Source organism: Athene cunicularia (assembly GCF_003259725.1).
Source record: "Athene cunicularia isolate RWA chromosome 7 unlocalized genomic scaffold, athCun1 chr7_part1, whole genome shotgun sequence".
NCBI classification, from domain to species: domain Eukaryota; kingdom Metazoa; phylum Chordata; class Aves; order Strigiformes; family Strigidae; genus Athene; species Athene cunicularia.
Genome location: NW_020799107.1, coordinates 17,640,716 through 17,668,326, shown reverse-complemented (window position 1 = coordinate 17,668,326; position 27,611 = coordinate 17,640,716). Strand labels below are relative to the sequence as shown.

Below are 27,611 nucleotides of genomic sequence, written 5' to 3'. Positions count from 1 at the left end.
TGATCTAGAAAAGTCTTTACTGAATATTTACACAAGTTCTTAATTTTAAATAGTAGATTTTAATTAAAAATATAAGTTTCATTGAGAACAATGTATATAGTTTTTCAAGATTAAAAAACAAAGCATGCTCACAATATATGAAAAAATGAAAAATCATACTTTAAAATACATTTACAGTAATAAAGATTCCACTGTAATTATGAATAAATGGTTTACACGAACTGAAATCCAGCATCTTAACAAAGTACCTGCACAAGGTAGGATAGGTTATTGATTTGAGTGCTATTTCAAACAGACAAAAAAAAACCCCACCTAAGTTACAGGCTTTACAATATTTTTATAATGCTAATGACACTTTTTTTGATGCTGGATGACACTTTATATAGCACACATGTAAGAGTATTATCTCCTTAATGAGAATAAATACAATTTCTTTCAGGGCTGAAGGTTTTTCCTGAAGATAATCCAGACCTCTAGCATAATTAAGTTAATCATATTCACAATACTTCCGTGCTGATATGGTCTCTGTCACTGAAGTATTTAATTCATAGTTTTCAGAGTCCAATTAAACAAAGAAGTTCATGAGCCATGCAAAAAAAATTTCATGTTCTTAGTGATGCACGGGCCTTGTCAAGTATTTCCCTTCTGATCTTTGGATAGTTTGGATGTGCTTCAAGGACCTGTCAAAAGACAAAACAACCCAGAATTTCTGTGTCTAAAAGGAAAGAATACTCATCACTGAGTTTACACATTCTAAGACTAAACTAACAACATGACATGTTTGGTTTAAGAATGCATAAATATTTAACTGTGGCTAGAGAATAACATGTATGGTGGTCAACAACAGCTTTATCAAAGACATCTTGCTTCCCTTTCGCACTGCCCTGTCACCTTGGTGTGAAAGACACAGGGATCAAGAGCTAAATCCTTTGGGTGGCTTGACATGTGTGCATTCAGAGCAGTGACCTCTGGAGACATTTCCAAGGTTTTAAGTATACTTCTCTGGAATGATAAACTGCTCTTATGTTTTTACTCTCTCAGGGTCTTTCTTATTATATTCTATCCACTTCATCTTCTTGCCCTTCAATTCTCTCCGCTATTTCATCTCTCCATTAATTTTGTCCTTTCTAGTTATCTTTATGTCCCCTGAAAATAGCAAATATAATTTATTTCATTATTAATACTACTAATTATTAATTTATAATGTCGACTCTGATTCTGTAATCATAGCCCTTCCTCTCATTCTGCATCTGCTCTATTTATGTTTGGACCATGCAAAGATAATACTGGAAGTTACTTTCTAACAGTGTCCTCTGATACTAATACTCGATTAACTTCTTCAGCTATACTTCTGTATGGATTTACCAAGTTGCAACCACAAGGCCAAAAGAGGGTGGTGCCATTTGAATATGCTTTCACATATGATAGCCAGCCACTTTATCTCTTATTTACCTGGTGTCCAGGGAGTTCAGGACAAAGCAGATTAAGATATTTAATTTAATCTAATGAAACTTATTAAATAGGGTGTCTTTCTGCACAAAGTCATATATTTTAGAAATTTAAACTCCGCAAAGAAAAGGATCATTATGCAAAAGAATGTTGCTACAGTACAGAGTATTAAGCATTATATACAAATTCTACCTTATGACAAACATCAATTGCATCAACATATCTCTTTCCTTTCAGGTAATTGAAAGCCAGCTTGTATCCTGTAAGTAAAGGGGGGGAAAAAGGTGACAATTTCAGTTTCTGTATTGAATAATGAAAATAACCACATTCAAATTCATTTTGGTCACCATATGTTTCTAAAGTTAGTATGTTTGTTTTCTTGTATTCTCTTATCTAAGCCTGTAGAGATCAAAATTTTTACTGAAAGTCACTTCAAGCAGTCCTTTATATACTGATAGCTATGTCTGAATCAAAAGGAGACATTATTCTGGAGAGTATGTGTTACTACAGAGAATACATAATGGTTGTCCTCTTTCAATTACTGTGATATCCCACCGAGTTTCTCACTGTGACCTACAATACACTGTCGCTCTGTAAAGGCAATTCCATTATTAAAAGAAAAAAGAATTAAAAAAAAAATCAGGATAACAATAACAAACTAGGGAATTAAAATGCTATTCTATTCCACTGTCAGCAGACCACTGATAAAAAGTCACATGGAACAGCTAAGTCACATAGCAACATGTCAGGCTGATACTTTTAACATAAAAAGTATAGCTCAAGTATATCAGCTTGGACAGAGATCAGGATTCAAGGAAAAAAAGAGGTGAGTCTGTAATTTCCAAAATCTGAAATTTTAGATCTTTCATTTATGAATTTATCGTGACAAGCAAATGAGTACGAGGGATCTGGTAACAGTTTAAACGGTTTTACTTGCTAGATCCAGTTTGTGCTGCTTTAAGGTTTTTAGTTTTAATGCATGACAATTCTCATAATGCTGTATGCAAAACTAGAAAACAATGTGCACACAGGACCGACAATATCATACTCTCACTTTTGTATGCAAGACTGTTCCACCGTTTAACTTCACTAATGCATTCTCCTGTCTAGACACCAAATGATATTGTAATCTGTTCAATTCCTACCCTCTAGAGGGTTTCAACATAGCAGAAGTCTTGACTTATGTTCTCTACAAACTCGAGAAATCACACCTTTTTACTATTAAAAGTCCTCTCTAATGCATTTTATTTGATCAACAACTGTAACATCTTAGCCAAGACATATTCATGGGTCAGTCTGTAGGAGCAGGAACAACTGGTGAAATTACTGCATCCAGTCTCATACTTAGATCTAGAGATTTTCCCATATAACCTAAATCAGACCTCTAACATTCATTTTTATTTCTGTTTTGACAGCTGAGTCTTCTTTCTGCTTTGACCCTCCTAATTTTTTCACTCACAGTACATAGGGTAACATCTAATTTTGGCAATCCATCCACACATGCATTTTTAGATCCTTAACTGTGTTACAAAAGCAGGAGCTAAAGCACAAAACACTTAGTTCCATTAATAAAACAATACTTTAATCTACAGACCATGTTAGATAAAAATCATGAACCAAACCACTGCAGCATCCAGGAGTTAAAGAAACAAAATATATGGCAGTTCCTATGTGTAACAGCCGTTGTTGAAAAAACCACTGGTTTTCCAGTTGATGCCAAAGGCTATCTTACCCTAACGCTAAGAAATCCTAGGGCACAAAAAAAGACCACAGATTAAAGACTTTTTTTTTCAGGGGCCATAAGCATAGTCCAAAACCTGGAACAGCATTTGTGTAAGCCACCAGTCTTGGGACCTGGCTGGTGGCTTACACAAATTCTCTAGGTGTAGAGTAAGAACTGGCCTTTTATCCTAATCATCCATTTCATAAAGGGTTTCCTACATTAAAATAGTCTAAAAATGTAACAGTTTAGTGTATACTGGAAATAACCATCCAGACTGGAACTTGAATAGTATCCCAGGTTTTCAGTTAACCATCTTTTTTAAGTCAGACATATTAAAAGACATTTAAAGAATTTATTTTTTAAATCCTTACTCATGTATATAAAGCCTTATCTATATAAATAGATAATTTGTCTCATTATCAAAATGAAATAATTAAATCAATGATCTGCCACCATCAGATATATATTGGGTATTATAAAAGGTTCTCTACTACAGACAGTATATACTGCATTGCTATAAATACATGACTGAAAATTAATGCTCTACTTAAAGAGAAAGGTGTTAACAAAGAGCAAACTAAATCAGTTTCAGACCAAATCTTGTACTAAAACAGTAAGCAGAAACTTCTGAACTATCATAAAGCTGCTACCTCTAGCCACAGGGGCTTTCCAAGTGACTGTTAAGTACACCTTTAAACATCTGCAGTTCCTACGTAAAGGAAAACCAGTGATACTCTATAGAAAATTAAAAATGTCTTTCCAGTAAAGGGTAGCTGTTTCATTCCTACTGTAGTGCCTGAAATCATAGGTTATATATACATGCCTATTGTTGGATTTGTTTGGTTTCCGTATTTCCAGGCCATCTCATAATTCATTGCTGCATCCTTATATGCTTGTTCCTTTTCCATTATGTATCCCATGTATTCGTAAGCCTTGCAGCATGACTGCAAAATATACATATTCAGTCAGAATTTTATTTAGGTAAGCTTATATATAATAATACTGACAGCTTAATTGCTTAAATACTTCAAATCTGTGCAACTGGAGAGCATAAGTGATACCTGTACTAACTTTGATGACAAGATCTTCATTTAAAACATCTGAAATACAAACCAGTTATAGGAATTCGCTGTGCAGAATTCCATAAACTACTCGAAGTCAAGTACCGAATTTTTCATAGGGGACACTGCAACTACTCCTTCAAAAATATTTAGAACCTCCAGGAACCCTGTAGATAACTCTCTCAGTTAATAATAACCCTATGGCAGCCACATTTCAAGTCCACCCACAAACTGTTATATCTTCCACAATTATTGTTTGTTTCACTTTTTCTTAAAAAAGTATTTTCATAGCCTTATTTTTGGAAATTGTTTTGCATTATAATTTTCCACTTAAAGCTAAAACCAGACACAAATATCCTGAAGAGAACACCAACCATTAAATACTTCATTTTGTAACTCCATGTGGCAAGTTACAAGCATCTGAAAAACAGGTTCCAAAAACTATTAAGCGCTAGATGAGAACACTAGCCTTGTTTATGTTAGATATATATATAAATCAATTTAACACCTTAATAAAAGTTAGTATGAAAGATACAGTAATACATACAGAAATCTTACATTTAGTACATAAAGCTGGAAAAAAATATACAAAAATAAGCAAAACCCTAACTACCATATGCCCTTACTGTGAACAGCTTATATTATCCTGCTGCCAATAGATCAAATATTTTCAAGAAAAAAATGAAGCTTTTATGAAAATATACACCTTTTTTACAGAGACAGAGCAAAGAAATGGTGACATATATGTATGTATCTCTCTACATCAGTCAATTCTGACTGCTAAAAACAATCCTAAAAAATAATTCATCACAATAACGTGTTTTCTCAATCTAATCAAATCTTCCAAATTGGAGAATACCACACCAAATATTGTCTTGTGAATTAACAAGATAAATTTTAAGATCTAAAGTATTCAGCATCTACCTGTATAATACAATTCCTGCTTAGCCATTTTGCATGTTAGTTGGAGAAAAGTCTGTATCTTTACCATGCTGCTTTGTTAAGGAACCAGAGTTGCAGACTTCTAATTTGTCATCTTCCTTCCAATCAAGCACAGCTTGTTTATCTAATTCGGGACTAAAACTTTTTAGCAGAAAACAAATTACTCACTAGGCTATGTTTTTAGAGCTGTTTGGGAATTTCTGCAACAAAGTGTCATTTGTAGTATATACCTGCTCAACAGACCATCTATTTCAAGATATGCCTTATTTTGGGAGATGACTCATGTTTGTCCTCCAGTGGTAAGGATTTTGCAACTTCCCTTGGCCATCTGAACAAGCATATAACTGACCTTAAGGTAGAAATTTTTTTTAACTATATTCAAACTCATTTTCTGTGAAAATGAAATTGAGTACATCCTATTTTAAGAGGCATCTCTGCAGAAGTACGTGATATCATTATATCAAGAACTGCTGGAGCTGCCTCTTAATTTTATATTTAGAAATAAAAAGAGTACATCTTCAAAAAAAAGTCTACCTCTCAAGGAGGCTGCAGAAATAAAACTGAATAATGAACCTTACCTTCTATACTGATGAATTCAGAAAAAGAAATATACAGCAACAGGTCCTTTCCTAAACCAAGTCTGTGCACTATAAACAGTATCCCGAACCTGCAGCATAGTATCAATGGAAGACTAGCCTGTTCCATGTGCCTCATGTGAAGGAAAGTGAAGTGTATAGATGGAAAAGTGTGACAGCAAGATGGGACAAAGTGAAAAAATAAGCACAAAAGCTAAGATCTGTGCTTGCTCCTATAGTCCAAGTAGACTACTGGGCAGTTTGCCTGCTCAGAAACTCTGAGTTAAAAACATTAGAGCTTGTCCCCAGACAATCTACCAGACATTATCTTCATAGCAGAGGATTAATACTAGCATTAAAAAAATAATAATTTAAAAATCCTGTATAATAGCAAGCTTATGAACATAAATGTTTAAAACCATGTTTTAAGATATGAGGATAATATCTCTTAATAAATGGAACAAGTCTCCCAAATTTATAAGGCTACATCTTTCTTCATCAGGTTTGTGAGACTCAGTAAAATGCATCTCTGACATTCCATAAGCACTTTAAGCTTCTAGTGCCACCACAGCTAAAACCTGCATAACTTAGAATATGAATAAAAATGACTAAGCTTCACTCACAGGTTTGTTTACTACCCTCCAGTGTAAAGCTGCTGGTTTTCTGGCTTGTTTCGGTCTACTTCTCCTTAATAAGTCAAATAGCAGGCAATTGGAAAAAGAAATACATTTCAAAATCAAGTTTCAGAGAAAAACTAGACATTCAGATGAAATAAAATAGGTTACTTTTTTAACATGAATTCACTTACCCTGTTATGACGAAGACATCGTTTTAATAATTCACCCGCCATATCATATTTTGCAGACTGAATATATATATCTGCAAGCAGAAGCCAACTCTTTTCAAACTCCTCTGCATCAATGGGATTCCAGCTCATTTTTGAAATCCGTTTTAACTGATTTCTGGCTCGTGGAGTCTGTTTCAAGATCATGTAGGCTGTGGCCATTCCCAAAAGTGCTGGTATATGATCCTTCTGCAGTAAAAAGCATAGAGACTTCTTTGTGCTTTTTTATTTTGCTGTAATGTTTTTTAAAATAAAACTTTTACTAAACTAAAAGCTAAATCTCAAGAAATAAAGATAGAACAACCAATTTAAAAACATGTTTTCCACCTAGTGCTACGGTTATTGCTGTAAGACAATTCATAATAAACACCACGTTAAATAATCAAGAGTTTGGGCTCAAAACAATCTTCTTCAGGCTCAGGAAATGATGAAAGCATCCACAGGCATTCTATCTCAACAAGAAACATTCTGATACCAGCAAGATCTAGCCTTTTGATACACAAATACACTTCAGACAGAAACTGAACTCACTTGAAGTTGCAATACAAGTGGTATATTCTATTTTTAGAAGTGCCTGTCAAATATCAAGAACAGGGACACCAGTTTCTATTACTATGTCTACAGCTGCTAAAAATGTAAGTCTAAACTGTATCCAAAAGCTACATATAATAAACAAGGTTCTTAAAAGCCACGATTCTATGCAAGACCCTCAAGGAAGCAGTAAGAAGTGCAGGAGCAAGTGTGATATTTAATATTCTGTCTTTATTAGGACAGAGTATAGATGAGAATGGGACTCGCATCCCAAAATTGCTTTCTAAATCCAGAGAGCAGTTCTATCAACTGCTAACATAAAAGCTTTTTTCTGCGTCTCAGTGTTCTTGGCTCACTATTGGTATTTTGATTCTACACCTCTTTGTAGTGTTGTTCTGTGAATAGGCTTGCCATAGTGGGTTAAAAAAAAATAAATGACCCCACCAAAAGCCGTTCTTCCACACAATGATCAGCTCATCCCCCCTTTCCCTCAGAAGTCACACCTATCATGGATCAAAAACCTCTGAAGTTTGAAGAGATTAAAACTGTATATTTTATATGAACTGGAGAGAAGACTAAATAGACTGGAGCATTCTTCCTGCTGGAATGGTGTCACCATGTGAAAAACATTCAATACTCAAAGGACCTCAGATCAATTCTGAGCAGGACTGGGGAGCCAGTACTGGAGGCAGAGGGACAACTTGTTCATGATTCTCAGAACAGCCTTACAAGATAAGCACCAGTATACTCAGCTCAGCCAAGGAGCAGTTTAGCACACAGTTAATGGGTAGTAGTGACAAGTATTTCTTGGCATTCTGATTGACTAAATGTGTCTACATGTGCTTAAATAAAATCTGTTGAAAGGTGTTGGTAACAAGAGTATCCGTTATTAATCCTAAAGCTAATGACTACAAGTAGCTACAAAATAATGAGTATTTCCATCTTAAGGATTAATTTTAATCAGATTGATAATATTACCCTGAAATCTAAATTCTGTCAAAGAGCCATGAAGTACATGAAGGCAGCTTATATTTAATTGTTTTTGTTTATAGAATTAAGGTACTGTACAGACTTCTATCATCAGACATGCTGCTGGCAACATTGGGAATTATAAAGCAAACCCAGCAGCTCAAACCAAATAACTTATTCACATTTCAGTAACTGGCAATATTAGTATTTGTGGAGTTATAAGGTTGCAATCCAATTGAAAACTTCTGAAAGATGTTTCAGCATGATTTTTTTTTCAAATTTTATACAAAACATTCTTTAATAGGAAAAAAAATCCTCAAAATGAATAGCACTAACACGTGCCACTATTTCTGATAGTAAACTGCAAGATTAGTTAAAAAAAAAAAGTAGTAAGTGTGAAAGAGAAGACAGGAAATGAGAGATTACTAACCTCAGCCACTACTATTTCAGTGAAAGTGTTCAGTGCTCGTTCAACACTTGATTTTTGTTTGGTTGCCATGAGACAATAATTTTCCATGATTCGCAGTTGAATGTGACCCTGAATGGTCTGAGGCTTGAGTTCCTTCAGAAGATTTTCTGCTGTTCTCACAGCCAACTGCACAGACTCCTGCTTCTCTGTTGAATTACTGTTATCAGAAAGAAAGTGTTTGTAAAAGCTTAATTTTTTAATATACACCAAACTAATTATGAGTTAGTGCCAATTTTGTGCTAAAGGCATGCCATTTTGTACAACACAGCTCTGATATGAAGGCATTCTACGCTGATTCTTTTCTATAACAGCAGCAGTTCCAACCTAACAAGCTGTTTTTAACACTGCAAGTGACCATGGTTCCAGATAAAAATCTTCTATATTTTCTGCTTGAGACTGACTTACTACAGTCTAGGATGGTGTCTCATAATATAGCAAGTAGAATGTTCAAATCATTAGATAAACTCAAAGTTCTAGCAATTTAAATTAAGATAAATTATTAAGGCAGAGGAAAGGGATGACAGAACCCAAGAAATATTTATTTCATTCACTTACCCTGTGTCAGCATCCAGATTTTCAAAGACTTCACCACCCACAGTTTCATTATCCGGGTTCAAACAAATTTCAATCATGTTGTAGACTGCATTCTGTCCCCAGTCACTATCCTTTCGAGCTTTATTAAAATGCCGGAGTGCATCATTTGGTTCACCTGTATACCTAGACAGATAATTAAAATATTTAAAGCTGGGCAAGTAAAATTCGCTGCTCTAAATCCCACCCAAATCCCAAGAAGAAGCCCAAGTATTTGAAGACAGATGACACACTTGCACATACTGATACTGCAGGGTTTGAACAGCATGCATACTACTGCAACAAACTTGGGTTTGCAGATAAAAGCAGTTTGTAAAATTTAAAAGTAAGCAATATTATATTATTGAACCAGCAAGAATATCCTTTTAACAAGTAAGAAATACGTATGTGAGACAGATAAAATAGCTACATTTTAAAGAGAAGCTCATTTAAAAGTATTTCAGAAGAGCAAAGGAGACCTTTCCTAAAACCCTAGCACCTTAAGTAGTCAGGAAAGTAGTGCTCTATCATGCAGTTATCACACTATACATAGCACCTTTGAATGATAATGGATGACAAAAAAGTCAATTTAAATATGCACTGTGTACTCAAATAAAAGTTAATTATAATTGCAAGTACCAAAGATACAGTCCTTTGCAGTAGTGAAATCCTGGTTCAAGCTTTGTTCTGGAAGAATGTTTTTCAGCCATTGAAAGAAATCTTGGGACTTCTTCTAGTTTCCCAGCTCTTCTTAATAAATCAATTAATCGCGAGAGGGTTGCATAGTTATCTAGATATACAAATAATTAGGATATTGTAATTCTAGTTATTTGCTATATGAATAGCTTAAGAAATAGAAAGCCTGCCTTGTTTTTTTTCACATACAAAAATGATATACAGCGTAATACATAAGGCATATTACACAATATTACAAGAATGAACTTATCAAGTGATACTTGCAATACTTGTACAAACGTAAGTATGGCTGTACTTCAGTTTCACAAGCACTCAAACAAAAACATTTGCTGTATTCCATGACTTCTTTCGACATCCACTAGAAAGCTCTACATTCATTACAGAACTATTTTAATAGATTTTAGTAGCCGCCTCTCTGGTTATAATTTGCTAACTGCTAAAAGAAACTTATTCCTGTCTGAGACAAGTTTCCTTTATTAATCTTGAAATAAAATGTTAGTTCTGTGTTCATGCACTTGATATCTTAAAACCAAAAGTGCTTTACAGTTTCAAGTAAATAACACCCTAGCTATATTAGTTTTGAGGTAAACAATGCATATTACACTGCAGCAAAGTATATTACTGTATCTATGAGAAATAATTTTCTCATCTTCCCCTACAATAGTTTTATGTTTTTATATACAGCAAGGGACTTTTAGTATCCATTACATAATAAATAGCACATTTCTTTTTAATAATATAAAGTGGTTTTTAGATACTTATTGCTCTGTCTCATTAGAACTATGTATCAGAAAGAATTAAAAATATCACTGCTAAATATTCACCTGGCTTGCGTTCTAGGAGCTGCTGGAAATGAAAGACAGCTTGTTCATAATCTTGTTTCCTGAACATGAGATCAGCCATCATCTACAATATTGACCAATTTAGAGAGAACAAAACAAAACATTATCTATTGTGGTTTATAATGAACTCTCGTTCTGTAAAGTGAGGAGCTTAAACTATAGCTTTAAAATGCTGCAGGAATTGAACAGGAAGTAAACTGAGTTGGGTTTTTCACTACTCTCTGGAAAATAAACACTATATACAGACACAGGATAATAACAAGCAGATACAGACTCATATAAATTTTTCACTTAAGGTAGGAAATAAAAGACAATTAAACACTTTGATACACCTTTCAAGTATGTTTGGTTTTACTTGTATAGTTTTACTCCTTATTTCACATAAATGCAGATTAAGCACACAGAAAAGCAAAGTTAGTGTTAAGTTAGGGGAAAAGAAAGATGATAGCCCACCTCAGCAGTGGAAGTAAACAAAATTATTTCATTTCAGATTATCTCCACTGAGAAGTAGCTAATAAAGGGTAGATTTAATAACAGACATTGAGAGTGCTATTACCCCTGTTCTTGCACCATGCTAGGATAAATTCCAGATGTTAGACTGCTGTGAGAAAATAAATTATTCCCATCTTAAAATAATTTTGCTCCTAATGTGTTAAAGCAAAAGTTGCTCACCCTATTGATCTGTTTTTTTAAGCCAGGAAGTTTGCAAATCCTGTACAATGAATCTGCAGCTGTGATTAAAAATGGTTAAGTAGGAATATGATTAACTATGATTGTATAAGGATGTAAAACCACCTTAAGTACACAGTTCTTTTCTTCTGGAAGTTTTTTTATATACTTGCTTTAATATTACTGTGCTAGAAAAATAATGTCTTCCCTGACCATTAGTCAATTTTTAATAGAACATGCATTATGCCATGCTTCAGTCAATCTGACAACTGCTACTTTTTACTCTACTAGTACTTCTAAAGACACATTTTTGCACTGAGATAGAACAAAGGCTATGACTGCTAGAAACTTTATGTTGAATTATTATCCAGCATAAATAGAAAAACATTTTTTTTTAATGGATTTTTCACTTTTTTTTTTTTTTTTTTAATTGGAAGCTGTAAGCTTTTGTAAAAGAAGTATTTTAAGCATCCATCACATTGCAGACACGCAAACTTCAAAAAAATCCTGATACAGGATTGGTATAATAGCACATACCATCGTTGCTGCTTCATTATCTTGGTCATTCTTCAGTAGTAAGGAACACTGATGTTGACAGGCATCAGTATCATCTTGTGCAAGATACAAACGTGCAAGTTCCAACATTGCCTGTATTTTAAAATATTTAACGATATGTAACTCAAAGATGAAGAAAGCTGGTTCAGTTCTATGAGTATGAACCTGAGATTTCAGAGCCTCAGGGGAAATTTATTTCTCTTCTAAAGAGAGACCTTTCTCTGTTGTTGTTTCCTGTGGGCTCTTGGTCAAGTAATTTAATTCATTTCCATTCCTTCATCTTTAAAACAGATAAAAATTTTCTTCTTCAGAGGGATATTCTGAAGGTACATTGAAAACACAGCCACTCTGATAGCATCACTCTGAAGACTACAGTATTTTGGTAAGAGTAATTTTCTTGGAAAAAAATGGAAATGTAAGTAGTTTTAAACTAACTGACAGAACCAAATACCTCATTAACATTCACCAGTTAGTTTTGGAGTATAAGCAAATTCCAGCAGAAAGAGTTTTCTTATTTGCATTTCCAAACCTACCACATTAAGTGTGTGTGTGTATCCATTTCTGAGAAGGAATTGCAGAATAAATATTAACAAACTGAAATGTATGTAAGCATGTATTCTTAAGGCTGAAGTCCCATTACAGACTATTCTGAGTAAAATGCCACAGAAAAGTTTATAAACACAACAGTACCACAGATTAATCAAATTCCCACTGAAGAAAACAGGAGTTAAACCAATCCAAGTAAAATGAGCAGTAGACAAACAGTAAGCAGTGTCACTCCTGCTGTATAATTCTGAAACAGAAAGGCAGGTGGGTAATAACTGAAATGATATGGAGATGACATGCATGTAAGAATTTTAATTATTATAGCTTTCTTCAAGCCATTGTCTTCTTATGAAATGATGTGCTTGATGCAGTCCATGATCCACTTCAAGTTTGTATTTGGAAACTGCATTGTCTCTTATCTGGTCAGAGAAATGAGGTAGGGTATTACCTACCAGATTTAACCATGTCATATGAAACAACACAACCCAAAGCCTTTATGACATAGACTGCAAGCTCTTCACAGTTAGCCAAATAATTTGTTTAATGCAACATTTCAAATCTAGGTTACTTTGGCTAGAATACAGGAGATTTTGTTCTGATGAAACAAGGTACAGATAGCTTCAAAGGAATTTCCAACACTTCCATATATAATTTTAAGGAAAGTAAACTCTGTGAAGACATTTCAGAAACAGGTGGGTGTTTAACAGGTCAAATACATATTTTGTAATCTAAAATAATTCAATTCTAACCTTGTACTAGCAATGTTTTTTTAAAAATGAAGGCAAGAACACAAGTTCAAATCTACTGAAACTATAGAAATAGGGTGAGATGACTCATTTATACTAGTTGTGGGTAACCAAAAGTATTTTGCTTTCAGTACTCTAAGCAGGAAACAATTTTTTAAACAGAAACTCAGTCTTAGATTTTTCTAAGACATTGTATTCTGTATTGCTCGTGAAGTAGGATTAAAGCAAAAATCTCCAGTAAGTGCATCTAACAGAAATATTCAGTACAAATATCAGTGCACAGTATCTTTTAGCAATGGCAATCTCTTAATGGTATGATTTTAGCAAGAATTGAAGGGAAATGCCATTTCAGTACTGGTGTGCAAGAAAAATAAAACATTAAGGCTTTGACACTGATTACTGGGATGGCATACCACAAAAGCCATAGCTGTACCTGTACTATGACAGGCAGTTTCCTTGCTCTTAATGATGGAATGGGGAAGTAACCCTCTGAAGATTTCAGGGATGTTTTTATTTGTCTCCCAATTTATTTTTCTTCTCCTTCACAATTCTTACAAGATGCTATGAGGAAAGCCTGTCTCAAAGATGCTGAAGCTGTAGCTTTAGGAAGGACCTAGATTCTTGAAACCACAACACATGAGTTCCAGTATTAAAACCAGGTGATATACTGATAATTTAGCAGCTGGTGAATCAGATAGCTGTGCAATAAGAAGCAGCAAAATAACATGTCTTCACATACACTTATACAACACACTTCTGCTAGAAAATCATGGAAATTTGACAAAAATTGTATTTATTTATTTTTGGTGCTCATTCTAAATTTCTTAGCCTTTTGCTTCCCCCTCTCTTATCTCTAAAACGCAGGGCTGTGAAAGGAGAAGAAAGAGGGGAATAAAACTAAGCTCAATTTTACCAGCATTTATCAATAGGCAGACTTGTGGGAAAGAGACAGTGCAGGGAGGAGAGCGCAGTGAGTGCAATAATCACTACTCAGCAACAGCAACATTTTGTGACTAAAGTCAGAATCCTACCAAGCCAGATAAAAGTCTAAAACTGCTAAAACAGATACAGAAGAGACAGAAACTGTCTGAAGTGACCGAAATCACTGGGACTTCATCCCAGAGAACAGGCAACAAGCAAGATTGAAACAATCTCCATTATTACTGTGCCGTACCTTACACGTCCTCAACTGGTACGTGAGGATAGGCTCACTATATGATCTAATGGACAGCTCAGAGCGCATGTAGACCACCACTTGGATCAGGAGTTTGTGCAAGAGACAGAAATTAGCAGTACGTACAACTATTTTGTCATGATAAGCAGTGGAGGGGAGAAAGTTCAAGGTTCTATATCATAAACCAGAAATAACTGCAAATATACTTCTGCACTGTGGATAATTGGAAAAATGTACTGCTAGGTATCAAAACTGAATAGAAGAAAAAAGGCAAAATAGTCGGAGAACTGACCTTGTTATCGGTTTCACAGTGAACAAGAGCCTCTTTGTAAAATTTAATTGCTTTTTCATAGTTTCGCTGGGCTGTAGAATGTTTTGCAATCTCAGCACAAATTTCAGCTGCTAACTGTTTCTGTGCAGGAACTGCATCCAGCTGTTCTGTTTGAGCCCGTTTAAGCACTCTGGCTTGTAATTCCCGAGCCTAGTGTGAGGAAAGGAGTAACAGTCAGAACTTTTCAACGGAATAAATTTTATATTATCTACTTTAAAATACCATAACTAAATTTCTAAAAGGTTCTATAAGCACACTACGTATTTTATAGACAAAACCCCCCAAATAATAAAAAAAGTGAGTGAAAATTTCTCCTCTATAAAAAACATTGATGAAAACAAGTAAAAAAAACCCAAATCCCACCAATAACTCTCCCTTGACAACCTTTCTCAAACTGTCTTACTTCCCCCAAATTCACATTAAAAACATGCTGAAAAGCAACCTAGTGTTCACCACTTTCAAAAAGATGCAGATTCTTGTAAAATGCTCCTTATGACAACTGCATGCCAATCCAATAATATATAATCTATACTTTATAAAACATAACTTTGAGATAATCATACATACAGTATTTTGTGAAACATAAGGAACAGGACAATAAAGCAAAAAGCCAGGGAGGGATCCAGTTTACCCCTTGTGTACTTGAAGAAAAGGGTGGTATGAACAAGCTGATTTAATACTTCATCTAAGGAATATTTAGGTCAGATACATTCATGTGAATAAAGATGACACATTTTTATTGGTCTAAATATCCCCTACATTTCTGTGTCTTGCATTATTTATAACTAACCTCTTCCCCAAATCAAATGCTTATGTTCCAGTTTATAATTACTAGCAGAGTTGTCTTACACCAGCATTTTTTGTGATTACATCATTGAACAATGCTTATGCAAAAAGCAGTGCTTTTGCACACAAGCAAAAAACACCAAAGCAGTTTTGCTGCAAAGTATTTTATCATCTTCATCGGTTCCCATTAAGAACTTCCTTAGTCTCCAAGCTACCTTTCCTCATCAAAAATATTCAGTAGAAGCGTTACATGCCTTTTTCCTTTTTTTCCTTAAAAAAGAAGCTTTTAATAAAGCATATAAACAAGACCTCAAAGGCCAAAACCTAAAAGGTGTAAGTACTTAACTCATTTATTAAGCACAGAAAACTCAGAGGGGAAAAAAAAAAGGAAAAAAACTTTCAAAATTTATTTTCTAAGGTCCTTCATTTAGGAGTGATTAAGAACAGTCAAGCAGAAGCACAGAGGTAGAGCTCTGTCTTAACAGCAGATGTCCAAAGAGGGCAGATAAGGAAATAGCTATGCTCAATTCTGATTATGCCTCGCAAGTTTTCATTGATTTCAACTGGAATTCTAGCCAATTAACACACATAAGATACAAAACTCCTAGGGCAGAAAAAGGGTAACTATCTTAACATGGGAAGAAAAATCTCAGAGCTGCTTCACTCACTTAGAAGTTCACAAGTGGAAGAGAAGGTAGCACTAATACTATTCCGCTTCTTCTCACCCCCCCCTACCATTTTGCCTAGCAGGGAAGGGGAATTAAAACACAAAAGTAAAATCTGGGGGGAACTTCTAACATCACTCTGAAAACCAAGGGAAGAAACCTGTTTAAAAGCCAATAACAGAGTCAAGCAGTTAGTCCTGCTGAAAAAATCAAAATACAGGTGGTTTTGTGTAAACAAATGAGGCAGTAAAAAGAAAAGGAGCAGGAAAATTTTTCAAAGAGAACAGGTACAAGGAAGGACACTTTTGAGGGCAGTAAGAAAAACAACAAAAGAAAAAAGGGAGAGAGACAAACACAAAGTTTTGGAAGTGTGACATAGCTGAAAGATTTAAACAAAGGAAAGCGTGAGAGAAGTAGGCTGCTCTGAGGGAAATTTACTTAAGGAGGATGAGGGGAAAAAAAAGCTTTGAGAAAGAAAAAAGTACATTATAAGGAAAAAAGAAGCATTTAACAACAGATTAAATAGCAGTATTAGTAGGATTTTAACTCTTATGTACAATTACCTTTCTAATCAATCTACATAATTTCTTGTCAGAAGATGCTATCAAGGCTTACTGTTTCTGTAACAAAGTAGAGGTACAATTGAAGGGAATGTACTGATCCAACCTCTTGCTCAGCCTTTGTGTTCAGAAAGCATTCTTCTAAATGGATTAAATTATCTCTAACTTCCACCATTGTTCTTTCAAGCCTCAGTCTAAGCTACAATATTCAACTCCAGGATGAACTGATCTCATTGCTATTTAAAACAAACAGTGGTGCCACAAAATGACAGGTAGGCACTGAAAGCTGTTTCAGATTGTTCTATGAGTGGTGTTAAATGCTGAACTAAAGGTATATAACCTAACTGTCTCCATAGTCAATTTTGTTTTCACCTGCTCTGCTAAAACTATGCTCCACAGGCAAATGAAGGCATAAAATAAATGCAGGCTTCCAGTAAAAGCCTGCATTCTGATCTAAAATTCAGATAAAACTTCTCACAAAAAGCTTAGACTTTCTAACCACCATTTCACACAGTCACTGGTGCTTTACCCCTACCATGTATGAGTTTTCCTCATTCACAAAAATATTACAGTTAGAATCTGGGATAAAAATGAAAACAGGGATAAAAGGGAAGACATTGCAAGCTTTTATAGGTTTTTTTTGGTTTTCCCTTTACCTGTTGTAATGAAACAATAGCTTCATCAATCTTCTCCATTTTGCTGTAAATTTTTGCCAGAAGCACCTGGTAACGCCCATCTTCCATCAGAGAAGACAACTCATTAACTGTAAGAATTACAATAAACAGACATTATTCTTGTAAGAAATTATTCTGGTTAAGTCAAAGAAAGATGAAGCTCTCCGCATGCTCTAGGCAAGAGCTTAAGTGAAAAGTTCATAGCTCAATCTTATGTATTTAGGACTGTGATTTGACTGTTGTTTGACTGTGTTGTCAGTCGGCAAAGTAAACATTACAACCTACAAACAGATTTAAGACTAAAAACATTGAAAGATGCAAAAGGAATACAAAAAACCTGACTGTCTGGTCTATTTGTATTCTCAGAAATATGAAAGAAAAGCTTTTGATTGAAGTGGACAGGAAATAAAGCCACTCCTGATATTTCTTGTTTAAATCCTTCTCAAAGTCGATGAAAAATATCCAAACTGCTTCACTGAATGCTACTGCACACCCAAAAAGAAGAATGTTTGATGAAATTTCTAGTCACACCTCAAGATACCTTTCTTTTGTTACGGTCTGGAACAGACACAAATACGGTTATTTGAACTAAATATTTCAGTATCTAGTCAAAAAGCAGCAAGCTACTTTTGAATAATGGTTTAGGTTTATATATATATATATATATATATATATATATGCATAAAATAGTATTTGAAAAATACAAGTTCTCCCTGGCTTGTACTCATGTTAATCTATTGACAAAGTGGTGTCTTGAGCACAGTTCCATGTTAATACATAAAAGCCACCAAAATCCAAGTTTTATTATTACTAGAATTTTAAAAAATAAAAGTGAGTATATTGAGCTATACTCTATTAGCAAATTGTCTTCCAAGTGCTGCAGTTGTCACATGTTATTCCAAATCAGAGATTAGGCCATGTAGCCAACCACATAAAATCATTCCTTCCTGTACATTTCCTGTATTTAATTTTTCTTTCACAAATGAAGGATATTTTAGCATTACTAAAAAAAAAGATATTAAAGTGCTCAATAATTTTCCCAATCAGCCATTGGGATATACCTTTTTTTTTTTTTTTATGTAGAGAATGCATGTATATCAAAGATGTACAAAAAGGATATTGGCTTATATTTTTTTTGTTTCATTGTAAAATGGAAGAGAACATTTTGTAGTACATGGGGAAAATTGTATTTACTGCTAATTTATCTTTCCACACTAGAAGATCAAACTGTCTTGAGCATGATTATTGTTAGCCAAATCCTCAAAGGCTTAACTAAGACAGGAATATGACATTAAATGAGATGATTTTTTCAGTAAGAAGTAAATAAGACAGAAAATCAACACTGCCCTGCACAGTATTTACTCCTCTTTCATACTGTGCAGGGCTAGTCACTAGTTTACTCTAGTGACAGAAAAAAAGCTTACAGAAGGGACGAGTAATAAGACTTGATAATACTGTTTCTGTATTCAGATAGACACAAAAGTTAACAAACACAATTAAACCACTGTAAAAAGACTTCCTTAAGGGCATGGCTCAATATCTCACATTGAACACCTTAAACCTTCTTAATTGTCTTTTAACAAAAACAGGGGAAAAAATCCAAAATTTTTATCTTTGTAAGTGCATATTCTTAACATGTAAAAGAGGATCCTAAGAGGCATCTTCAACCAGTTCAGCCTCTTTGCTCTAAGGATACCGTGTAGCATTTACCACCTAAACAACCATTCCTAACAGCAGGAATGACTCATCTCTACCTAATCAATTCACAATCAGAACATGTGTTAGCACAGAAGAGAAAGAACCTTGCATGTGTGCAGCTCTGCTATTGTATTTACTGACTTCATCTAACCACAGATGTTCCAAGTTTAAAAGTCCTGGCAAAAGCACCTTTAAATGTAAGTGAAGTTTATTTTAGAGTACATTTCTTATTTGTCACTTAATAGTTTCCTGTGTTTTACAGTTAAAAAAGAAGTTTATATGGAACTTGTTTATTCCTTAGAGTCACAGAGAAAACACAAACAGTAGAAACTGTATGTCTTGCCGTAAAGAAATAACATTCCTACCAGGCTCATGATCTAAAGCTTGCTGAAGTACTTTTTCTGCCTTTTCATACTGCTTCAGTTTCATTAAAAGCTCAGCCAAATCATAGCAAAGGAAATTCTGTTGACTGCTTCTCAATGCAGCTTCATAATAACTGATTGCCTAAAAGGAAGAAACAAAAATGTGATTATTATTTAAAGACATCTTAAAGGCAACAACCTTGCTACTCAGATATTTAATGACATGCTGCTTAGAGTTTTCTCTTTCTTCAGTTCTCTTGTAAGTGATTTCTAGTAAATACTGTATTAAAAAAAAGATGCTATTTACTTGCAAGTTCAGGCTTCCAAACATGTAATATCAAATTAAAGATAAATAGAATAACTAGAGCCCACATTTTGAGAAACATGCATTTACAAAGCCTAACAACATTATCACTTTCTATCTTTGACAGGATCACTGCCAATTAAACTACATTTTCATTAACTGCTGAAGTTTGATAATTTCATTCAGACTGGAGTTAAAAAGTTTTGGTTTACTGTATACAAAGGGCAAATATTTTCCCAAAGTGTAACTGCAAAACATGAGGATGAAAGTAGTAATGAAAAGTTTAAAAATACCAGCTAAGCATAATCTTAATAGAAAGGAGTCTTCTCACTTTGCATTTTTAAACATAAAAGCTGACAATCATATCAATTTAAAAAGTCAAGTATTTACTCAAGAAAAAAAGCAATGTTAATGGATCAATAAACTATTATTCCCTAAGTTTAAACCCCCCCTCTTCAAATAACAACTTAAATAGTTTTGAAATAGGATGTTACTTTTCTTAAGTAAAGGGAAAAATGAGAACTGGAATTATGTTGAAAATTTACATTTCCAAAATGAATTAGAAATATTTTATTAACTTTCATTGTTTTAAAACATAGGATGTTTTAACATGCTTAATAATGCACATATGAGGCAGGTTACCAATTTAGGCTTAAGCATCCTAAGCATAATATAGGTGAAGTCACAAAATAAAAAAATCAAAGTCCATAAACCACCCATCACGATATAGATTACAAGTTTTTCTGTAACTGCTCAAGGAACCCTCAGAGTACATTAGATCATTACACATGAAGTATCATGGAGCAATACAGGAATCATATACTGATCTGTTTGTAATGATGATAATCAGAAGCAAGTGAAAATTCTAACAAAAAACACAATTTGGACACACCCTCCAGTAGTTTGAGGTTGCCCAAATAAAATCATTTGCTCATTCCAAGTTTTCCCCATTTTTCTTCTGTTTTTCCTATAATAAGTTAAAGCCTCTGCCACTACTGTCCTAGCCAATGTTAAGGCTAGGAGATGCAGTAAAACTGAGTCAATGGAGAAGTAAAGAAACATGGTTTTGAGTTCAGGCCCAAAACCACATAAACTACAAGTCACCAGAACTACAATTCACCAGGTGTGTATCCACCAGCATGTAACTGTGCCTTTGGCCAGATATTTTGAAGGGCATCTATCTACAAACTTACTTTCAAGACAAAAAAACTGTTTAGTGCTTTAAAGTGAAAGGCTTTCTTCTATCCAACCTGAAAACTGTGTAAGTGCAGCTGACTAATCACACTGCACATATGCAAGAACCTGCTCATACATCATACATCACAAAGACAAATATACATCACAAAGACTGTATATTCCCTGGAACAACACACTGAATATTTCGCATTCAACATGGTAAGAAAGGAATCTGTAGAAGGATTTCTATGCAACAGCACTTCCTAGTGGTGCTTGGTAACTTGTTTGGTTATTAACACTCCTGAAAAAAATCTATTAGTGCCAGAAGATAGAGAAGTTTTGGGTTTTCTCCATGGGGCTAACACCATGTTTCTTCTTAGTCAACCTGCTGGCACAATGGTAATAAACATGCAACTTTAAACAGGCAAGATGGCATAGTGGAATGTGCAGGTGTCACTTAATCTGAGTTGGTAACACACAAACTCAGACTGGAACCTTCAATTAGTATTAAACCTGACAAGAAGTGATGATGGGAGTGAACAGTCCCATCCTGAATCCAATGCAGAAAATAGACTTCGTGAAATCATAGACTCGTTCGGGCTGGCAAGGGCCTTCAAGATCATCTAGTTCCAACCCCCTGCCATGGGCAGGGACACCTTCCACTAGCCCAGGTTGCTCAAAGCCCCGTCCAACCTGGCCTTGAACACTGCCAGGGAGGGGGCAGCCACAGCTGCTCTGGGCAACCTCTGCCAGTGTCTCATCAACCTCACAGTAAAGAATTTCTTCCTTATATCTCATCTAAATCTTCTCTCTTTAAGTTTAAAAACCATTACCCCTCATCCTATCCCTACACCCCCTGATGAAGAGTCCCTCCCCATCTTTCCTGTAGCCCCCTGTAAGTGCTGGAAGGCTGCTCTAAGATCTCCCCAGAGCCTTCTCCACGCTGAAGAACCCCAACTCTCTCAGCCTGTCCTCACAGGATTGGTGCTTCATCCCCCTGATCATCTTCGTGGCCCTCCTCCTAACTCCTGCCAGGTCCAAAAGTGATAGAGACACTATTACTTGAAGTAACTTCCATAAGTATAGAGGAAGATAGTGCTACGCATTTATGGGAGAGGTGCTGCTGAAAAAAAGCACAGAGTAATTTCTCTTGGTCTTCCAGACTCTTTCTGTACCCATTTATTGCTTGTTATTTCAATAAAAGTGACTAGAAAAAAGAGTAGATACTGAAAATTAGGAAGTTGGCAGTGATTACTCTGCAATTTAAACTTGTCTATCAATTCATGTCAAAGCCTCTTGTACAGAATGTACATGCCAGCTTGGGAAGATGCTGGTTTCTTCCAAAAGAGAAATGAGAAACTCTCAGCTTCTGTCACAGCACATATGCATAAGAGTACTGTAAGTCTTTTTGGCAACATGGAAACTATTTAAGAATACTGTATTAAAGGACTCTGAGAGATGTAAACAAAACATAAAAGACCCAAGTTCAAGATTTCTGTATGTAAGCACTAAGGGTAAAATCACACCATTTCCCCAGCACTACAGTCCTGCTTACTTGCTTTCCAGGCTGTCCCAAAATACTTTCTTCGCTTCCCTGTCCTGTGCAAGAGCCACACAGCTGACTGAACAGATATTCTGAAGGGGATCTACAAACTTAGTTTCAGGATAAAAAGTCTGTTTAGCACTTTAAAGTGAAACGCTTCTACTCAACCTGAAAACAAAATTAGGCAAAGCCCACATGTTGACAATAACAGACACAATATTAATTAGTCTAATACAGTACTTAGAGAATACCTTTGAATAGTTATGCGTTTTGACTAAGGCTTTTCCAATTTTACTTGCTAAAGCTGGATCTTTTGGATTTTTCTTCAAGGCCTGCTCGTAGACTTCTATGGCTTCATCGGGCTTCAACAGTAGAAGATAAAAACACAGAAGTCAAGAATTAAGATAAAAGGTGTATGAAGAAAACTAAATCTGGTAACACCTCCAGGATTGACTGTCAAGTACTACTGGTTCATAAGCTAAAATACCTCTGAGAGAAGGTCACTATGAAATTGAAGGAAGTGTAAAGCCCGTGTAAATTTACATTTCCATGCTAATCAAGAATGGGGAGAGAACTTGGCAAAGAGTTTGAATTAATGTGATTCTTTTTCCACTGAAATTTCTCTACTACTAATTTCACTAGTTGACAAACTTATGAAAATTTATTACTGTGTTGGACAACCATCCATTTCTCTCCTCTAGCCATGTTATAGCAGATCTAAACAAACTGCCTCTGGCTTTATCATTCTTTACTAAAGGGAAAACTACATATAAACATTAATAAGTAAACAACCATTAATCATGTAGAGATCCCCAAACTAACAATCTAAACTGTTAGTTGCATGTCCTAACCCTTTTCAAAATATGAATTTAAATGTGTATCCTTCAAATTCCTATCTCCACTTGACTGCACTGAATAACAATTCCAGTTCATCAGGAAATCAAAGGATGTAAAAAATGTATAGAGATTCAATAATTTAAGATTTTTAATTAAAACTTTTAATATGACAACTAAGTTACTTAGAATTATTCTAAGCTTCAGAACTCTTCTAAACATCTTCAACTTCTTTCTGAATTTAATTTAGCTCTCACTTTAAATTTTGTTAGTCTTACAGGTCAATGTTCTGGATAAAACTCCCTCCTTGACTTTCACCTAGTTATTGGAAGAAATGCATTTTCAAGATCTTTTTCTTTGAACTTAGAACAGTTACATCTGTAGCCAGTAATTATGTTTTCTTACATCCTAAAGCAGTTTCTGTTTGCCAACTACCAATCAATTGTCTCAACTTGCCAATGTCAACAAATGACTCAATCATTCTATTCATCTCTAGCAAGCACGTACCTCTTGAATATTCATGTATGCATCACCAAGAAGAAGAAAAGTATGAGCACTTGGCAGTTTTTCTACTAGGTCTCTGGAAACAGAAGACAGAACCTTGCTTAATATTTAACATGTCAATATAGGTATCTAAACAACAAATAGGGCACAACACTTTTATCCTCTGCAGATTTTAGTTATTATTTCTGAATAAAAATATTTCTAAAACCAAATATCTGAGATATCTTTCCAAAATAGGACTTCCAATTGCTGTTTTAAATGTTACAACACTTACTTAAATGAATTCATTATGTCACTAAACATTTCTGACTTATTGTAGTAGAAAGGGAAAAAAATGAGCTCACCATGATATCACTGAACATCTATGAAAACATACACGCACACCACAAACTTTTACCTATAGCAGCCAGCATATAACTTCTTATCTTTCCTGTACTGAAGATAAATATCTGCCATTTTTTCTTTAGCTTGTACAAAGTAAGGCTGCTCAGGTGTAATATTTCGGAGCATAGTCAAGGCTTGTTCAACATCTCCTTGAGCAATAGCCAAATCTGCATTTGCAATCACAACTCTTAGTTCCTCAGGAGTTCCAGAAAATTCATTTATGGCATCTTGCAGTATTATAGCAGCTTCATGCTGCAAATAATAAAACCAATAGAATTAATATATTTCCTGTTGCTGAACAACCGAAAATTAAGACATCATAAGCAAATAAATGTCTGGGAGCATTACACAAAACAACCAAAAAAACCCATAAAAAAAAAAAAATCCACAGGATCTGTTTGTTTTGCTAAAACATTTAAAATGTTTTGTTCCTCTTGATTTTATAAACAAAATTTGTGTGATATGAACTACCAGAAAAAGTTTGAGTAGAGAAAATAAATTTGCATTGCATATATACAAGGAATTGCTCAAAATTTAACTGGACAGTGCCTTTAGCACCTTGCTCTAAGAAGTCCTGCTTTGAGCCAGATGACCTCCAGAGGTTTCTTCCAATTACATGATTGCATCTCTTCTCTTATATATCTGTAGTTTTCTATGGGTTATAAAGATACAGCTGATAGTAAGGCTGCTGCTACACAAAGATAAGGGCATGATCCAAAAATATGTCTAATAGCATTGTGACAGCAAAAAAGGAATCTAGGTGCTGGCAAATGAACATCAACAGTATCTCCTCCTCAAGATCGAGCACCTGCAAGTAGGTTTTTTTTCTCTGTAGAATTTAAGTTACAAGCTGTCAAACCAGATATTAACATCTTGGAAATTTTACCAAGCAAATCCTCTTGGTAAAAGAAGTTATGTTTTTCTATTCCAAACTAATGATAGGCACTTCTGTTAATGGGAAGAGGAAACTGTTTTGAGGTGTATTATGTCTTAACAAGTTTGTCATCTTACCGGTTCTCCATTCAAACGATGAGCTTCTACTAACTCTAGGAAGACAGACACACGATCACTTGCATCAATTTCAATTTTTTTCCCTTTTGTTTTTGAGGAAGCTGTAGGTTTTCTCATTCCAGGTAAATTCTTTGCCATCTGTAAGGTCTTAATAGCTTCTGATAATTCCCCCATCTTCTTCTGGGTTTGGGCCTTAATTAAGTGATAAATAGGATGTTCTCTCACCTAAAAAAAATACATAATGATATAAGGAGCTTCCAAATTTTACGTTATGCATAGTATTCAAACCCTTTTAAAGACATTTTTTTTAAAAAATATTGACCTTGGTTCCTTCTTCCATCCAAATATATCAGATTTCAATTTCAGTAACTTACTCATGAAAATATTAGAACTTGCAAAGAGTATGCAAACTAGTAATTAAGTTTTTGATTAAAAAAAAAGAAAAACTATTACATGAGATGAGACTTTGGGGTAGAAAAACATTCATTACAGAATTATTTGAAACTAGACTGAATCTTAAGGGATTCTGAGAATCTCCCACACTGCTGTATACACACTTCATCAGGCTATTAATAAAATAAGTATACAATAATTACTTGGCACAAGTCCTGCCTGACATTTCGCCACCTTCTTAAAACATTTATCATATGAAAAGGGAATGTCAATAACGGAAATGTAACTGTGCACAGAGTTGCAAGCACCTCAGTGTTTCCTAACTAGGTAATTAATGCTCAGCTTTCTTGCATCATTTGGAGGATGGAACCAAGATGGGAGCATGCTTGCAAGGTACTTTGTCACTTTTCAGCTAAGCTCTGTCAAGAGACTTAGCACAACTCAGACCTAGTGAGTGCTGTATAGAGTGTTCCCAACTTGGTGTTAATCCTACATAAAGTTCCACTGATGCCAACAAATCAAAAATCCCATACTGCAATGTATTAGTTCCAAGATATAAAACTGGGGAGGACCACTGCAAAACAGTGAGTTTTCTAATACTGTACTTAATTTACCAAATTTGCTCCTGAAGGGACAGAAAAGATAGACAAAGATATGACATTAATGGAAGGAAGCATAACAGATGGCTACTCTCATAACACTTAGAGTGCTTAAAGCAGTGTGACTTGTTATGAGGTAACTACAGACCCCCTCTGATCCCCCCATGCATTTGTGCACATCTTCATTAGCAAGTACAGAAAAAGACTGGATCACTTTTTAAGTCCTATGTTGGCTTTAAAGACTGCTGCAAGGTTAGTCTGGAAGTACAAATGTTTTTAATATTTATGTAAGGATTTGAGAACAAGCTACCATTTTGTTCATTTGTATTTCAAAACTATTTCAATACATTGGTATTACTTTTTTTTCAATACAAGGTATTACTTTTGTCCTTATGGTCATTCTTAGATAAATATTCAGATACCACATTCATATAAACATTTAGATAGTAAACTTGTAGTGAAAGAGTCATAAAAATATCAGTTTAAAAATTATTATATACAAAACCATGTCACTTCAGATGGTTGACCAAATAAAATGGTTTAATTCTTCTGTCCAACTCACCTCAAAATTGTAGCTCAGACAAAGTTCCAAGGATTGAGAACATAATTTAGTATTGTTTTGAGCCAAATACACCTGGGCCATCAGTAAGTGTGCATCTGCATAAGAAGGATTTCTCTCAAGACAGTAATGTAGATTATTATAGGCTGCTTCAATATCCCCTAGGAAGTTAAAAAAGTGAAAAAGTAGTTGATATGAAGTACAGAGGTTAAATATAGAGCATTTATTAATTATTCACCAATTTATTTTTTCTTAATACATGTGAGCATTTAGTGAGTAAACTCATATATGAAGTATTATGTGGCTATGAAATGAAATCAAAGCCAGGTCAAAGGTAAAGTATTTTTCCATTGTTTCATCTGTAAATCATTCAATAAGTGATCTTTTTTGGAAGCAACTGTGTAAAAAATACCATATTTATGTGTCTGTACAATTAAGATACGCTCATACAAATCAAAAAAAAGGCAGTGCTAATATACTTCACTTGGCTGTAATGCAGTGTCCTGTAGTGAAAGAAAAATATTAATTATGATTTAAAAGTGTGAAATTAACTTTTTATATTAAAGAAACTAAAGAGGTATATAGCTAAACATTACCTGACAAGTATTTCACTTTCGCAATTAAAAAGACAGCTTGATGAAGACCAGGCACGGTTTTTACCACAGTTTCAAGGACAGAAGCACAGTGCTTGAGAAGTGGTGAAGGAGACCGCCCAGGACTTCCAAGCTAGGAGTAGGAAATAAAACACAAATAACAAAAAACAACACTCCAGTTGACAGGTTTTGAACTTTATTTTCATTTTAAGTCTGAGCTTCACTTTAAACTCAAATGAGCAACAGCAAAGCGTTGTTATTTTCTTCAGCCCAA

General features: G+C 34.6%; 1 protein-coding gene across 1 annotated transcript in view; it reads right to left on the bottom strand.

Moving 5' to 3' along the window:
• Nucleotides 1–27,611, bottom strand: part of TTC21B (tetratricopeptide repeat domain 21B) — a 43,317-nt gene continuing 15,706 nt past the window's right edge. The window contains exons 14-31 of the mRNA XM_026852451.1: nucleotides 27,341–27,470; nucleotides 26,748–26,905; nucleotides 25,194–25,418; nucleotides 24,196–24,434; nucleotides 23,802–23,874; nucleotides 22,712–22,822; nucleotides 19,441–19,579; nucleotides 17,360–17,466; nucleotides 14,654–14,842; nucleotides 11,878–11,988; nucleotides 10,654–10,735; nucleotides 9,773–9,923; nucleotides 9,119–9,280; nucleotides 8,525–8,720; nucleotides 6,559–6,783; nucleotides 3,996–4,116; nucleotides 1,642–1,709; nucleotides 1–680 (exon numbers count right to left, since the gene is read on the bottom strand). Of these exons, the coding sequence (XP_026708252.1) occupies nucleotides 603–680; nucleotides 1,642–1,709; nucleotides 3,996–4,116; nucleotides 6,559–6,783; nucleotides 8,525–8,720; nucleotides 9,119–9,280; nucleotides 9,773–9,923; nucleotides 10,654–10,735; nucleotides 11,878–11,988; nucleotides 14,654–14,842; nucleotides 17,360–17,466; nucleotides 19,441–19,579; nucleotides 22,712–22,822; nucleotides 23,802–23,874; nucleotides 24,196–24,434; nucleotides 25,194–25,418; nucleotides 26,748–26,905; nucleotides 27,341–27,470 (2,565 nt within the window). The 3' untranslated portion in view covers nucleotides 1–602. The remainder of the gene's footprint in view (nucleotides 681–1,641; nucleotides 1,710–3,995; nucleotides 4,117–6,558; nucleotides 6,784–8,524; nucleotides 8,721–9,118; nucleotides 9,281–9,772; nucleotides 9,924–10,653; nucleotides 10,736–11,877; nucleotides 11,989–14,653; nucleotides 14,843–17,359; nucleotides 17,467–19,440; nucleotides 19,580–22,711; nucleotides 22,823–23,801; nucleotides 23,875–24,195; nucleotides 24,435–25,193; nucleotides 25,419–26,747; nucleotides 26,906–27,340; nucleotides 27,471–27,611) is intronic.